This window comes from Thunnus maccoyii, chromosome 21, assembly GCF_910596095.1.
Source record: "Thunnus maccoyii chromosome 21, fThuMac1.1, whole genome shotgun sequence".
Classification (NCBI taxonomy): Eukaryota; Metazoa; Chordata; class Actinopteri; order Scombriformes; family Scombridae; genus Thunnus; species Thunnus maccoyii.
Genome location: NC_056553.1, coordinates 18197745 through 18214245, shown reverse-complemented (window position 1 = coordinate 18214245; position 16501 = coordinate 18197745). Strand labels below are relative to the sequence as shown.

The 16501-nt window shown below is 37.1% G+C and overlaps 1 protein-coding gene across 1 annotated transcript; it reads right to left on the bottom strand.

Moving 5' to 3' along the window:
* Window positions 1-5417: 5417 nt before the first annotated feature.
* Window positions 5418-10041, bottom strand: LOC121887969 (vascular cell adhesion protein 1-like). Its single transcript, XM_042399157.1, has 8 exons — window positions 9961-10041; window positions 9527-9602; window positions 8895-9278; window positions 8108-8413; window positions 7750-8007; window positions 7069-7159; window positions 6899-6935; window positions 5418-6280 (listed from the first exon to the last, which is right to left on the bottom strand). The coding sequence occupies exons 1-8, from the start codon at window positions 9973-9975 to the stop codon at window positions 6230-6232; spliced, it is 1218 nt and encodes a 405-aa protein (XP_042255091.1). The 5' UTR covers window positions 9976-10041; the 3' UTR covers window positions 5418-6229.
* Window positions 10042-16501: the final 6460 nt, after the last annotated feature.

Sequence of the window (16501 nt, the reverse complement as noted above, 5' to 3'; positions counted from 1 at the left end):
TCACAGTAGAGGTTAGGGCCATGGTGTTTGCTGTTCAGACCAAAGCTGCAACTGATTTCCTTTTTATTCTAAACAACAATATGACTGAAAAAAAGAAAACTCTCTTACCTTTGACTGTTATTTGAACAGGATCACAAATAGCTGTTGATCTGAATTCATTGCTCTCAATTCTGAAGTAGTATTTGTCTGAATATGTTGTGATTAAACTGGAAAACAAAGTTGTGCAGTTGTTCTGACTCAGGTTTCCAGTAATGTTCATTGGATAGGTGTTAACTGTCTGACTACTTTTAAAAATCACATTCTCTGGATAGCTTTTAAAATTGTGGTCATTTTTAATCCACACTCCAAAGGTTGTTCTCCTGCTGTCAAATGTTTGCTCCGGTAGACCACTAAAGTTACACGGGATTTGCAAACAAGATCCACTCAGTGCTTCTATCTCCAGCGGTGCAGAAATGAAGAGGTGTGGAATATGAGGACAAGCAGCCAAAGCACCTGTGAGATCAGAGTCACGATTAACATAAAGTAGAAAAATCTCCATGATGAGATGATTCATGATACAATAAATACAGTTCAGCAGCTGAATGTTGCATGTTTTCTTGTCCTGTTAACAGTTTTAAAACTTGACGTTGCAGTCAGGATGTGAACAGTTGTAAGAAGTTTCTGGTCTTTCTGCTTTGTTTCAGAGTGTAAATGATTTGAGTTAATGTCTCCAAATAAAACTGAGTGAACAAACAGCTCACCTGTAAGAAAGAAGACACTCAGTAACATGTTGTCTGTCAACATCTTTGTAGACAGGGCTGCCATGAATCTCATCACCTGGATTTACAAACATAAAAATACAGGAATATTTTCTTCTTTTAACCATTTTATGGCATTTTTATTCATTAGATTAAAACCAATTCGTCTCTTAAAATTCACACATTCAAACCAGGGATGTAAATCTGCAGAACTATGAAATATTATATTTAATGTAAATTCTAAATAATACCAAAGTAGTGAGATTATGGTATCTGTTAATGGTAAAATGTTACAGTGATCTTTCATTTCTTAGATGCCATTTCTGCTAAAACAAAGCCCAACAAATAAGATGTTATATCAAATATTTTCCACTTCAGTTCATGAGAAGTAACAGAATAATATAACTCTCTGGGTTAAAAAGTTAAGAAGGTCTTACCCAACAAGCTCACATCAAAAACAGAGCAGCAGTAAGATCCTTTGACTGGTGATTTCAAGTGAAATCTTTCAGTTTATTAAGCTGAGCTGTGATGCAACAGACAAACTGACCGACTTGTCTTTTTAGCTTTTGCAATTTAAAACTGAGTTGACTTCCTGTGTTTTAAGACCTACAGAGGAAATTCATTTGAAGTGACACAAGTTTACGACAAATACAAACAGTTCTCACCCTTACTGCTAATATCCTGAGTATTTTAACCACATGACTCACTGCAAGTCTATATTCATTAATATGTAGAATATATTATATAAATCACTAAAATAATGTATTGATTTGAACAGATGATATGTTAACTTCATGTATCGTACACATATACTCAGTTGTTGTTGCTGACTTGTGTGCTGCTGCTCTGCATTACTGGACCAATGAGAAAACCTCAGTGATGAAAATGTTTCTTTCACTTCACATGTGTTTATTTGTGTTATTACAATTTCATCACTAAATAAGTGACACAAGTCAGTTGTAAGTTGTTTCAAAATGTAACTTTTACAGAGCTACCATTGTGCTGGATGACACATTAAATCAGCAGTCAACTACACAGCTGTCATAACCTTTGTATATGTGCTCAAACACAAATGATGATGTAAGTGATGAAAATGGTTTTCTCTTTGACATTGTCTACTTCCTCATAATTCAAATGTTTAAATGTTTTAATTTTAAGTGTTCTTTGTTTTGTTATATAAATATTTGGCTCTATGGATGACAATGTCTGTCTGTCGGTCCATCACTTTGGTCCAGACTCAAATATCTCAACATCTCGTGCATGGATTGGCACAAAACTTTGAACAGACATTCATGGTCCTCAGAGGAGGAATCCTACTGACTTTAATGATCCACTGACTTTTCATCTAACGCCTCAGATCAAAACTTACATTTGTCCAATAATTTGGTTTACAACAAACTGACAAACAACTTTCCCAACAGCCTCAGCTGTTTAGTGCTAATTGGTCAAACTAACATGGTGAACATGGTTAACGATATAATTGCTTGGTATCAGCATGTTAGCATTATCATTATGAGCATGTTAGCATGCTGACATTAGAAGAGCTGCTAGCATGAGTGAGGCTAAATAAAAGAATCATTTGTTTAACCATCTTCTTGATCATCCAAGTGTGGCCGTATGATGTAGTGGCTCTCCATGCCACCGTGTGGCACTGTGCCAGTTCTTAGCGCGCTGTTGCTGGGTGGCACCAAGCGCACCTATATAGGCAGGTGCCTGATCGCACCTCTTCCTCTCTAGCCTCCCTTGGATGATCCTGCTGTGTGGTGGCTGCAGCCTGGCGTGGTGGAGCAGTGTGGGCATTTTGGCGTGTTTGCTTGCCGCCAACGTGCTTCACTGTTATTCAAAGGTAATGCGCTCTGCCAGTGTACCCTCTCCCATTTAAGTGCGCAGTCGGTGCTGTGTGCGCACTGGTAGCGCTGGTGTTTCTCTGTGTGTGTGCAGTTGGCTGTTGGTGTGGAGGGACTGCTTGGCCCACTCGGGGCCCGGCGTGGTCGCTTCTTGTTTCCCTTGGTGAGTCGGCGTTGTCCGCCTTTCTTATACAACAGTGCGTGTGGCTCTCAGCTGACTGGCATGTTGATTGCTGCCTTGCAGCAAAGCAACGCTACAGGCCAACTTCTCCCTCCTATCGTCGGGGAGGCTGTGCTGGTGCCCGCTGGTAGGTAGTAACCATGAATGGAACTCACCTTAAAATAATCATTCACCAGATTTAATAAAAATCATTTGTGCCCTTTTTATAGAGGCTGTAGAGGTGCATGGCTTAGCACTGGCCACCACCCCCTAAATACGGCTGCGGCTTTGATGCTGTCTCCGCCGTGGCTGTTTCAACTATTGTTTCACCGCTGCTGCTTCACAGCTGATGCCCTGCGGCTCAGCTGTCCGGCTGACCGAGCTGCGTGGTGACTCCTGCGTACAGGCCGCTCAGTCTGTACCTTTTTAGATTGGTCGTTTGTGTGTATTTTATTTTACTGACATAATTACTCCCCTTACTTAGTTAGTTTCTTCTTTGATTTGTGTTAAGAATGAAAACAATTTGGTTTATTTGGGTGTTTCATTCTTAAATATTAATTTGGGGCCTATGTAATTGTGTCAGATTGTAGTGTCACCACCAGGGCTTTTGTATTGTTTTGTTTGCTGTATATTAATCTCTTTCTGACAGGTGCTGGGGACCCAGGCAGCAGTCCACTCCCCCGGTGGTGGGTTTCCTTCGCACTCTCGATTTTGTTCGCTGGTTTGCTTTGTCACAAGTGTTTTTTCTTTTGTTGTGAATTCCCCTGCCTTGGTTTGATCCGTGCTGCCTTGGTAAGCCTCAGCCCTGTCTCCAACCCCTTTTTTTGGTTCGCCTTCCTGTGCCATTAATTCCTGGGTTCCGCTGTGGTGGCTGACATTTTTAGCGAATTACCCTTTGATTGTTTCTTTTTCTCATTTTGTTTAATAAAGTATTTTTAATTGAACACGTTCTCTACCTAAGTGGAATTTATTATTGAACCTGTGTCTTGCTTATTTGCTTGGAGCTAACTCCCAATTTAATAATTTCCGGGGTGAAATCCCCCCGGTGGCGTTGTCGAGGCAATTTACGGCACCACTCTGCCACACAAGCTTTAATCAGATAAGAGAATATTAGTCTTTTCATCTTAAAATGGGAGACAAAACATGAAAATAGGCAAGAAATCAGCCCAACCTTATACAGATTATTGATGAAGCTGTCTGTATTTTGTGTTAATACAGGAACAAATTGCAGAAAAAAGCATACAGTGTGTTCTACTTGCTCTCCTGGCAAAAAGATAAAAATTTAGATTAATTTAGCAAGGCTAATCATGGAGTTCATCTTTCCACACTAAGTAATACCATTTAATATCTATCGGCCAAAAAACTGATCCACCAGATTATCATTTTTAATAAGTATCACACAAACAAGTAGAATTAAGAATAAAAATAATACATAATTTTATTGATAGTGAACATTATATCTTATGTCTCAATCAATCTTATGTCTGGATCTCAATCGCTCTGTTGACATTCTGCTTCTACTGTGTCCTGTGGAAATGAAACAACTCATAGTGTAGTTTGTGATCTGCGGATGATGTGCTGCAGCAGATAACGTGCATTCTTGTTTCTTTGTGAACAGAAGCACGTTTTTTTACGGGGCAGTTGTACAGAGCTGTGAATAGTAGGAATGATATATATACAGGTGAATCGCTATAGTAACAGTCATCGGAGTGTGGCGGACTCACTGAATGTCACTTGCAGTTTAATTTTGTTTATTGTTAAGAAGAGCTGGAAAAATGAAATGTCAGGTCTGAACCATAAACTGCCTCTTTGTGGTCAACAGTGTCGCCTGGTGGAGAATGATGAGAACACAATAATAAGTGAGGCCCGCAAATACAGTAGTACAGTAATCAGAAGTGGCAGATCTAGAAAGTTTTACATGGGGTGGCAACGGAGAAATGTATTTATCACTTCTGCAGGTAAATGGTGACAGAAAATAGCCAAAAACTACTTTACTGAGTGTGTCTTTGTTCTGGAAATGATGTAAACAGAGAAAACACACCACAAGGTGTAAAGTGTCTTTCAGTCTTAATCTCTCCCCATCAGCTTCTGTCCCTCTCATTTTTCTTCTGTTTCATCTTTCTCACTCAGTTCTTCATCCCTCACATTCAGTTCTTCTCCATCTCTTTGTCTCATGTCCTGATCTCTTCCCTCTTTTGCCTTTCCTTTTCATTTTCTATGAGAAGGCCGGTTCTTGTTTATGTCAAGACCGTCCTGTTTCAGTACTGTAAGACACAAGCAAGAAATTTAGATGTTTTTCCCCACAGCAGTCTATTGAAATTTAAACATCCCAGTCAGAACATTGAAAAAGACTCTCTGATCACAGGTTAGTCTCTGTAACATTAGCTCACCACTGATTTAATTGATTATCCTTCAGAAGACATTTTGTTTTACAGTAAAGGAGCCAAGATGTAAAGTTTTCCTCATCAAATGAGTCCACCACTAAACAATGAAAGAAACATGTAATTTCATGACTTTGAAGTGAAGTGAGGCAATTTGTGAATCTTGGTAGAATTGTAAAGAACAATGTATCAACTTCTCTCTTCATCTAAACTTCTCTTTGTTCATCTTTTTTGGTTCAAAAGCTTCTGGATATCATCTGAACTTAGAGATTAAAACACTACATACAAACAGTTCACATGCAAATGATATCCTGTGAGGAAGGAAGTCAGATTTGGTAAAAACTTAAGTTTTCAAATGACAAATTCACTCTAAAACACATTTAACAGAACTCATTGCACGCCTGTATGCTTAATCTTCTTTATTATTGATAGGTATAGAATATATCATGTGAATTACAATAATGACACAATTAATCAGCTGAAATCATAACAATATTTTTTGCACACAGTTACCACAGTGTCTTTGCTGACTTCTGTGCTGTAAATGTGACATTAAGAAATCCGTCATCTGCAGCTATCATCAACCTTTACCTGTGTAAATGTGCTAAAACAAATGACAGAATAAGTGATAAAAAATGCTTTTCTCCTAAACACTACATGAAAAGCTTCTTGGCAAGAAATCTGAAAGTTCACATTTTAACAGTCATTTCATTTCATTACTAATTAATTGTATTAATAACATGGTTTAATTATGTTTTTGACATCTTAAAAACAAAAGAAAAACTACTGGTGCCATGAATCAGTCCAATATTAGTAATGAAGATGTTATGTTGACTCTCAGAGGAAAAAAGAAGAAATGCACTGCAGAAACAAAACCACCTTCACATGCTGATGAAGTCTGGGATCATCTTGTTCATCTTTCAAAGCTTATACAAAGTAAGACTATTTCATATTTACTGCCCTGGAGGAAGCAGTTATCAGCCTTCTTGTAAGTGGAACACTAACAAATGCAAATGATGAATAAGCATGTAATACAGAATAGACAATACTGGATATCATGTAATTCTACTGATGATGAACATGTGGTCTTCCTCTCCTCATGGCTCATGATGACAACTCCATCACTGTGTTGACATAGTCTGCTTCTACTGTGTCCTGTGGAAATGAAACAGCACAGAGACAGTGAGGTCTTAGTGATTTGTAGTGAATTTACTGCAGCTGAAAGAGTTTTATCATCAGTGAAAAAATCCAAATCAGTTAATTAGCTGGTTGATCAATAAGTCTCACACAGGACCAAATGAGTCAACACAAAAGCTCCAACTCTAATTTCCTGTCTGTTCATGTAACAAAGTGTTGACTGTAAGGTCACCTTTGATTCAGCAGATTAATGTGACAAAGATAAACTGTGATGCTAGTTTAGGACAACAAGACTTAGAGTCTACAGCCATGCAAGCTGCTCTGTGAGGCTGTACTTTGACCGTGCTTTAAGCTGACATCAGCATGCTAACATGCTCACCGTGACGATGCTGATGTTTAGAAGGTATAATGTTCACCATGTTCACCATCTTAGTTTAAAATGTTAGCATAACATTTGTGAGTTACTGTAATGGTTTATTAAAACAACACTTGTACTCAGAAGTAGGACAGGATAAGATAAACACAATGTTTACTGAGTAGATCTCACAGGCAACATACTGTAGCTGTGGTCAGTCAGCTGGGAAACATTTTAAGATGGATTTTTGAAAGTCGAACATATAATTAATTTTTTATTACCTTCACTGGTTTGGTGGAGCGTCTTGTTCTGAACCAGCTGGGAAAAAAAGAGATGGAAAGAAGTTTTTTGTTTATATTGTGATAATAATGATCTATCTCAAACATCCAAACCACATTTAACATCATACAAATTTGTCTGTAGTTGCAAAGTATCAAAAAGTTTGCCTCACCACTCAAAGATGATCACTGTACTGACCAGTATCACAATTCCCACAGTCTTCAGTATAATGTGGACGTCAACCAATTTCAACTGTTCATCACCTGTAACACGACACCATGGTCACATTCTCCTTAATGGAAAGTGTTAAGTTTCTAAAACATCACAAATTTTAAACAAACATCATTCCCGAGTCTGGAAGACTTGACATGGAGAGATTTTTGAGTGATGGGAAAAGATTTGTAAAGTGGAAGAAGAATATATCATTGTAAAAGAAGACTCTTTGAGGCGAAAGGTGATGTTATTTGTAAATCACAATGTGTGAAATATGAATTTTCTCTACAACTGCTGCATTTTAACATCATACAGATGCAACAATAATGTGACACCTTATTAATCTTTGTAACAAAATTCTCTTGGCCTCTCCTAATGCAAGATTAGAAGTCAGGCTCTGCTGCAACAGCACACTTTGATGACGTTCATGCTCAACAACATCTCAGCAGGGCCGATTTTAAGGAGCCTTCAGTTGTCTTCAGAAAATAAATTTAAATTACGTCTTGAAACATTGAACAAGTTTTTACTCTGCTGCCTTGATATCTTTTCCTTCATTCACAGGATATCTGGCAGAACAAGTGATGTGCACCCACTTTTGGAGTCCCACATTAGAGTGGATTCAGTACAGTCCTGCATTTACCTTTAATAGTCAGATGGATCCTTGATGACATCTGATTACCAAGATCATTTGTGGCCACACAGTGATAAACTCCTCCATCTGTCACATTGAAGCTGTAAAAGTCTCCTTCAGATACTTTCATGGGTCCATCTTTGCTGATCTTGTACCAGGTGAAGTTGGCAGCAGGTTTGGCTCTGCTGGAGCAGGTCAGGTTCACCCAGCTACCTGGTGACACCGAACCTGATGGACTGATCCTCGCTGAGGTGTCTTTGGGAGCATCTGCAGAAAATGTGATTATTTTTATTCATTAAAAATCAGCTGTCATCCCATAAATCATCATGTTTTGACAGGATCCAATAACAAACTCTGGTTGCCTTACATGAAACACTGAGAGTCACTTTTTCCTCTGCTGACTTAGCATTTTGTCCTTCATTCACAGAGTAGTTGGAAGAACAGGTGATGTTGTATCCGTCGTGCTTGTCAGACAGAGTGATGGTCGTCTGGATTTTAGTCGTGAAGGTTCGATCTGCGTTTTCCTCTATTTTGTTGTGAGCGTCTTGTTGGAGATTCCAGGTGAGTTTAGGAGGGGAGTGTGGACAGGGAGTGAAAGCTGAGCAGGTTATAGTGACAGACTCCTTCTCCTTCAGCTCACCTGAGATTTCAATTCTGGGGCTCGGAGGAGAATCTGTGGTTTAAAATCAAAGACAGACTTTACGCTACATGTCAGTGTTAGTTATTTTACAGCTAATTTTTATCCATTTGTAAAAACCACATCATGGAACATGAAACTGTCAGAGGTTGTTGAGTATTGTGAGCATTTATTGAGACAGTAACTGTCAGAATCAGCAATTTAAGCAAACTAAGACTAATTTAAACTTTGTCCCTCAATGAATATGGAGGAGTGAAAATAACTTGATACTGATTAAATGTATAAATATTCAGGTATTATTCAGCTGTGAGTCAGGACATTCAAACCAATGACTATGTGTTCACAGGCTGGTTTCTCTCACATTTCACCACAGCTGAGTTTTCTTTGTAGTCTACATCAGATATTTAATTTCACAGTAAAGGTTAGGGCCATGGTGTTTGCTGTTCAGACCAAAGCTGCAACTGATTTCCTTTTTATTCTAAACAACAATATGACTGAAAAAACAAAATTCTCTTACCTTTGACTGTTATTTGAATAGGACTACAAAGAGCTGTTGATATGAATTGTCTGTTCTCAATTCTGAAGTAGTATCTGTCTGTATACGTTGTGATTAAACTGGAAAACAAAGTTGTGCAGTTTTTCTGACTCAGGTTTCCAGTAATGTTCATTGGATAGGTGTTAACTGTCTGACTACTGTTGAAAATCACATTCTCTGGATAGAGTGCAAATCTAACGTCCTTTTTAATCCACACTCCAAAGGTTGTTCTGCTGCCATCAAATGTTTTTCCTGGTCCAGCACCAAAGTTACACGGGATTTGCAAACAAGATCCACTCAGTGCTTCCATCTCCAGCGGTGCAGTAATGAAAAGGCCTGAATCATCAGGACAAGCAGCCAAAGCACCTGTGAGATCAGAGTCATGATTAACATAAAGTAGAAAAATCTCCATGATGAGATGGTTCATGATACAATAAATACAGTTCAGCAGCTGAATGTTGCATGTTTTCTTGTCCTGTTAACAGTTTTAAAACTTGACGTTGCAGTCAGGATGTGAACAGTTGTAAGAAGTTTCTGGTCTTTCTGCTTTGTTTCAGAGTGTAAATGATTTGAGTTAATGTCTCAAAATAAAACTGAGTGAACAAACAGCTCACCTGTAAGAAAGAAGACACTCAGTAACATGTTGTCTGTCAACATCTTTGTAGACAGGGCTGCCATGAATCTCATCACCTGGATTTACAAACATAAAAATGCAGGAATATTTTCTTCTTTTAACCATTTTATGGAGTTTTTATTCATTATATTAAAACCAATTCTTCTCTTAAAATTCACACATTCAAACCAGGGATGTAAATCTGCAGAACTATGAAATATTATATTTAATGTAAATTCTAAATAATACCAAAGTAGTGAGATTATGGTATCTGTTAATGGTAAAATGTTACAGTGATCTTTCATTTCTTAGATGCCATTTCTGCTAAAACAAAGCCCAACAAATAAGATGTTATATCAAATATTTTCCACTTCAGTTCATGAGGAGTAACAGAATAATATAACTCTCTGGGTTAAAAAGTTAAGAAGGTCTTACCCAACAAGCCCACATCAAAAACAGAGCAGCAGTAAGATCCTTTGACTGGTGATTTCAAGTGAAATCTTTCAGTTTATTAAGCTGAACTGTAATGAAACAGACAAACTGACCGACTTCCCTTTTTAGCTTTTTCAATTTAAAACTGAGTCAACTTCCTGTGTTTTAAGACCTACAGAGAAAGTTCATTTGGACCTGAGTGACACAAGTTTACAACAAATACAAACAGTTCTCACCCTTACTGCTAATATGCTGAGTATTTTAACCACATGACTCACTGCAGGTCTATATTCACTAATATGTAGAATATATTATATAAATCACTAAAATAATGTATTGATTTGAACAGATGATATGTTAACTTCATGTATTGTGCACATATACTCAGTTGTTGTTGCTGTCTTGCTGACTAACCAACCTTTTTAGCTTTTATAATTTAAAAGTGAGTTGACTTCCTGTGTTTTAAGACTTACAGAGCAAGTCCATGTGGTTTTGTTGTAAAGCTGAAGATCAGCTGACCTGAGTGATATAAATATCTGACAAATACAAACACTTCTCGCCTTCATTGTTCACATCCTGTGAGTATTTTAACCCATTTGCACAGATAGAAATATTGACTTCATGTGTTACACATATATATTCTAGTTTCCAGTGTTGTTGCTGCTGCTCTGCATTACTGGACTGATGAGAGAACCTCAGTGATGAAAATGCCTCTTTCACCTCACATGGTTCTATTTGTGTAATTACATTTTTTCCACTAAATAAGTGATAAAATTACATAGTTTGTTAGTTAGTTTGTGAGTTTTTTCAAAATATAATTTTTACAGAGCCACCATTGTGCTGGATTACACATTAAATCAGCAGTCAGCTACACAGCTATCATGACCTTTGTCAAACAAATGATAACATGAGTGATGAAAATGGTTTTCTCTTTGATATTGTCTACTTCCTCATAATTTAAAGGTTTTAATTTAGCTCTTTTATGAAAATATTTGGCTCTATGGATGACAATGTCTGTCTGTCAGTCCATCACTTTGTTCCAGACTCAAACATCTCAACATTTCCTGCATGAATTGGCACAAAACTTTGAACAGACATGGTCCTCGGAGGAGGAATCCTACTGACTTTGGTGATCCACTGACTTTTCATCTAACACCACCATCAGATCAAAATTTAAATTTGTCCAATAATTTGGTTTACAACAAAATTCCTGCAGAACTTTCCCATCAGCCTCAGCTGTTTAGTACTAATTGGTCAAACTAACATGGTGAACATGGTTAACAATATAATTGCTTGGTATCAGCATGTTAGCATTATCATTATGAGCATGTTAGCATGCTGACATTAGAAGAGCTGCTAGCATGAGTGAGGCTAAATAAAAGAATCATTTGGTTTGGCAGTTTTCTTGATCATTCAAGCTTTAATCAGATAAGAGAATATTAATCTTTTTATCTTAAAATACGGGACAAAACATGAAAAAAAGAAAAATGTATGCAGAAAAAAAGCATACAGTATGTTTTACTTGCTCTCTTGGAAAAAAGGTGGATTTTATACTAAGAAAAGTTTAGATTAAAATATAATTCAGCAAGGCTAATCATATAGTAGATCTTTCCACGCAAAGTAATACCATTTACTATTTATTGGCCAAAAAACTCTGATCCTGCAGAATATAATTTTTTATAAGTATTTATAAGTAGAATTAAGAATAAAAAATAATACATCATTTTGTTGATAGTGAACAATATATCTTTGTCGTGTCTCATGATACTTGGATCACATTCAGTTTGCTCCGTTGCTCTGTGTCCTGTGGAAATGAAAAACGACACACGTTTCACCACCTTTAAGCATCAACAGCATCAAATACTGTGAGAAACTAGAGTGTCAAGACAAGTGGTTGCTTTTTTAGTTTCACTTCAGTCTTTTCTCTCAGACTTTATGTTAATGTAGAAAATTGTTTATTATGTATCTATCTATGTATCTATTACAGATACATTATTACCGGAACATTTAATTGGCATTAAAGGAACTACATTAAGCTGGTTTAAATCCTATTTATTAGATCAATTTCAGTTTGTACACGTTAACAATGAATCCTCCATGCACATAAAAGTTAGACACAGAGTTCCACAAGGTTCTGTGCTTGGACCAACACTATTCACCATATATATGCTTCCTTCAGGTAATATTATTGGGAAACACTCCATGAATTTTCATTGCTATGCAGATGATACCCAATTATATTTATCAATGAAGCTTAAGAAACTCAAAACATGCCTTAAGGACATAAAGACCTGGATGACCTGCCATTTTCTGCTACTAAACCCAGACAAAACTGAAGTTATTGTTCTTGGCCCTTAACACCTTAGAAACACATTATCTAATGATATAGCTCCTCTAGATGGCATTGCCCTGGCCTCCAACATCACTATTAGGAATCTGGGAGTTATCTTTGATCAGGATATGTCCTTCAACTCCCACATAAAACAAATTTCAAGGACTGCCTTTTTTCACTTACTTAATATTGCAAAAATCAGGCACATCCTTTCTCAAAAAGATGCAGAAAAATTACTCCACGCATTTGTTACTTCAAGGCTGGATTATTGCAATTCCCTATTATCAGGCTGCCCTAACAAGTCTCTAAAGACTCTCCAGCTGGTCCAAAATGCAGCTGCATGTGTACTGACAAAAACTAGAAAAAGAGATCATATTTCTTCAATTTTAGCTTCACTGCATTGGCTTCCTGTAAAATCCAGAATAGAATTTAAAATCCTTCTCACCTACAAAGCCCTTAATGGTCAGGCACCATCATATCTTAAAAAGCTCATAGTACCCTATTACCCCACTAGAACACTGCGCTCCCAGAATGTAGGCTTACTTGTGGTTCCTACAGTCTCCAAAAGTAGAATGGGAGTCAGAGCCTTTCCATATTAAGGGAATGTAGCCTTAAGTAAAGGTCAGATTAAAAATGTGTACAAGAGATGCAGTAACAACAGGAGCACTGAGATGTAGGAGCCAGAGGTCAAATTATCTTCACCAGGTGACTTTCTTGTTCTTATGTTTATCAATGTTTTAATTACTTCTGAGTATGTGACAGATCTGAGTTGAAATTTGTCACTATGGTTTAAGTCAGGAGGAAGGGAACGATCTAGTGATTTTGATTATTTTGAGTGTTGCCTTTGATGGTGTGTGTGGACAGTAGGGGTGTACCTGAATACAAATTCGTTATTCAGCAAAGCACAAATAGTGGGTTTTTCATGAATACTTTTTTCATACAAATATTTTAAGAATTTTTTTTTTTCGGGGAAAAAGACATGTCAAATACCAGTTCACAGGTAAATTACATTGCTATCTCAGCCTCTCTCCTCTGCTCTGCTGTTACGTCTGTCAGCAGGTCTCATGAGGGGAGTCACATCCACCTGCTACATTTCCTAATTTGGACATCACTCCCGGGGATGGGGTGTTCCCCAGAGATAAAGCTGAGCTACTGACACACATGAAGTGCTCCCTAGGGACTCTCCATAACCTGTTGTTCCCCTTCTCCTTTCCACAATGTTAGGTTGTAAAAAATAGACAATAAATGAAAAGTGCAAAGCAATAATTGCCTTTGAAGTTCCTGCCTACACATTACACTGTATGCATGTTACTCTGTGTTATGGGTATACAAATAGGTAGAGGTCTGTCTGCAAAAAGGTGATTAGTAGAGTTTTAGCTCAGTAGCCAGTGGAGTCATCTTTGATCTGGGAAACTCCAGTTCGAGACCCGGTTGGGACTTCCTTCGTAAGGTAATTTTGAACACTTATTGTAAAATGTTTAATTTCCTAAAATTAAAAGCGTAATTATAACAAAAACAGGATTTTTAAGCCTCTCTCTGCTTTTATTCGAATACAAATACAAATAATTCTGCTGCCTCATCAATATAGATACAAATTCAAATACTGGGCTCTCTGCACATCCCTAGTGTTTTGTGCTAGTTGGCAAAACTAACATGGTGAACATTATAATTGCTTGGCACAATATCTCACCTACCAGTGCAATAAAACTTTGGAGAAATACCTTCACACTAATCAACATTGTCTCTCTTTCAATCCACAACTGAACAAATTATCAAAATGATTAAACAAATTTGTGTTTTGTAACACATTGATGTTGTAACTGCATTTTAGCTGGTTGAAAGGCGAAACCAGGTCTTAGATGTTCAGACTGAATATCACCCAGTTTTCAACTAGAAATCAATGTTGAAATCCTGGTTAGTGCTCACTGGAACATAATTGTAGATTTTTTGTGTCCACATAAAAATGGCCATCACAGTTGAAAAATAACTTATTTCTATGTTTGCATTGGGTGACAAGGCTCAGGGTGCGACTGGATGATGGTTGCTCCTCTCCTATCTCTCACCACATATTTGTGGAGAACCTGGTGCTAAATCACTTTGACGACGTGATTCTGGGTCAGAATTTTGTATGTAGTAGAGCAGCTCCCTTGCTGTGATGCATTGATCTACAGAAGGGCACAAACAGGAGTGGATTTGTCTGGTTAATTCTGATAACCCTGTGCCTCACTTGAAAATACGATCAACAGAGCATAAAAAGGTCCCCATCAAAAACTGCCATAACATTTTATGTAAATATTTTTTTCCACTTTCGCTGAGATAATATTTTTAACCAACTTCAGTCCTGATCATAACTACCAAATATTCATTAATTTTCAGAATGTGAATCCTTTAAATACCAGTTTTTGTGATGATAACACTAATTTTTATTTAAAAAAAACAAAACAAAACAAAAAAAACCCACAAAAATTGAAATATTGTCTAGGTACTAAACACAAGTGGGAAAATTGTTTTTTGATTATCACAGTCTGGGATATGCCAATGATTAGCAACGACATTGAAATGTATGCATTATTATTTTTTGTGTAGTATAAGATTAAAGTAGAGAATCTTACCTGTTACCTTATAGTCTATGTGAAGTGTCCTATCACTCTTCAGAGTTTTTACTTTCTAATAGCATATCACCTTATTTTGCTCTAGAAATAAAGCATAAATACAACATCACTTTGAATATTTATTTTTCAAAATTTAACAAAATTCAACATTTAAAAATTTAACAATTCAGAACAGAAATGAATGAGTGAGTGAGTGTGTGCGTGCATGCGTGCATGTGTGTGTGTCACAGGTACGAAATGCATACCTTTGGAGCTGGCTGTATGTATAGATTTAGGTATGACTGCAGCTACATAAACAAACTGATGGTTTAGGCCTTGTTTGGTTTTTTCAGTGCTGCAGGTTTCTATGTCTAGAATGAATGCATGTATGGGTGTGTATGGGCATCTATACAATCAGGGGGCTTTGAACTTACTTTTATCTCTGAATCAGTATTTAAAGACATATAAATCTGAGAATTAGAGTGTGTGTGTGCGTCTGTGTGTGTGTGTGTCTGTGAGAGAGAGGGAGAAAGGAGTAATGTGATCTACATCCTATATAAATTACATCTCTTTAGCTACACACACACACACACACACACACTAGTATTTCCATACACACACATACAGCAACCTTGGACATCCATATCAATACAAACACACCATTTTCAGATGAATACATTTGCTACAACGTCCTGCAAAACTCAATAATGCATGAAATGCCATTGACATAGCCCCTAGTGGAGAGCAAGACTAATAGTATGTATTTGTTCTTCAGGGGAAAACAAAAGAAAAGTAGTCAATCAGCTGGGAAATAGTAATAGCTACAGTTTTGAAGTCAGGACTTCAGTTTGAAAGCCTTATAAAATAGAATGCATGGTTTTATGCTATTGTGGCCATGGGATTAAAAAAAAATACAGTTTTTATGGGTTTACATTGGGCCATTTTTTCCATAAGGATTTGAGTATTTGTACTTTGGCTACACACACACACATACCAATTTCTCCAAACACACACATACACCACATTTAGACATCGCTACCTACACATACATCTCATTGAAGCTGTAATATACTTGACTGCAGTATTCATAATAGAGGATTAATGCCCCTCATGGAACCAGGAAAATAGCATACATTTTGCACATAGGGTTAAAAAAGGCTTCAGTTTGAAAGTCTTATAAAAACAGAATGCATGAATTCATGCTGTAGCAACCATGGGATCAAACAAATGTGATTTTAATGGGTTTCAATGGGACAATTCTTGAAATCAAGGGAGAATTTCATTAGTCAGTAACATTAGACGTGTTAGGAGGTGCATTGTTATCAGGAGAATGATGGATCCGGAGTACTGACACATATAAGATTCTCTAGTGTAACACTATTAAATCTATACTACTATCTGACGGGGCAGTTGTACAGGGCTGTGAATAGTAGGAATGATATATGTATACAGGTGAATCGCTATAGTAACAGTCATTGGAGTGTGGTGGACTCATTGAATGTCACTTGCAGATTCATTTTGTTTGTTAATGTTGTTTGTTAAGAAGAGCTTGAAAAAATGAAATGTGAGGTCTGAACCATAAACTGCCTCTTTGAGGTCAACAGTGTTGCCTGGTGGAGAG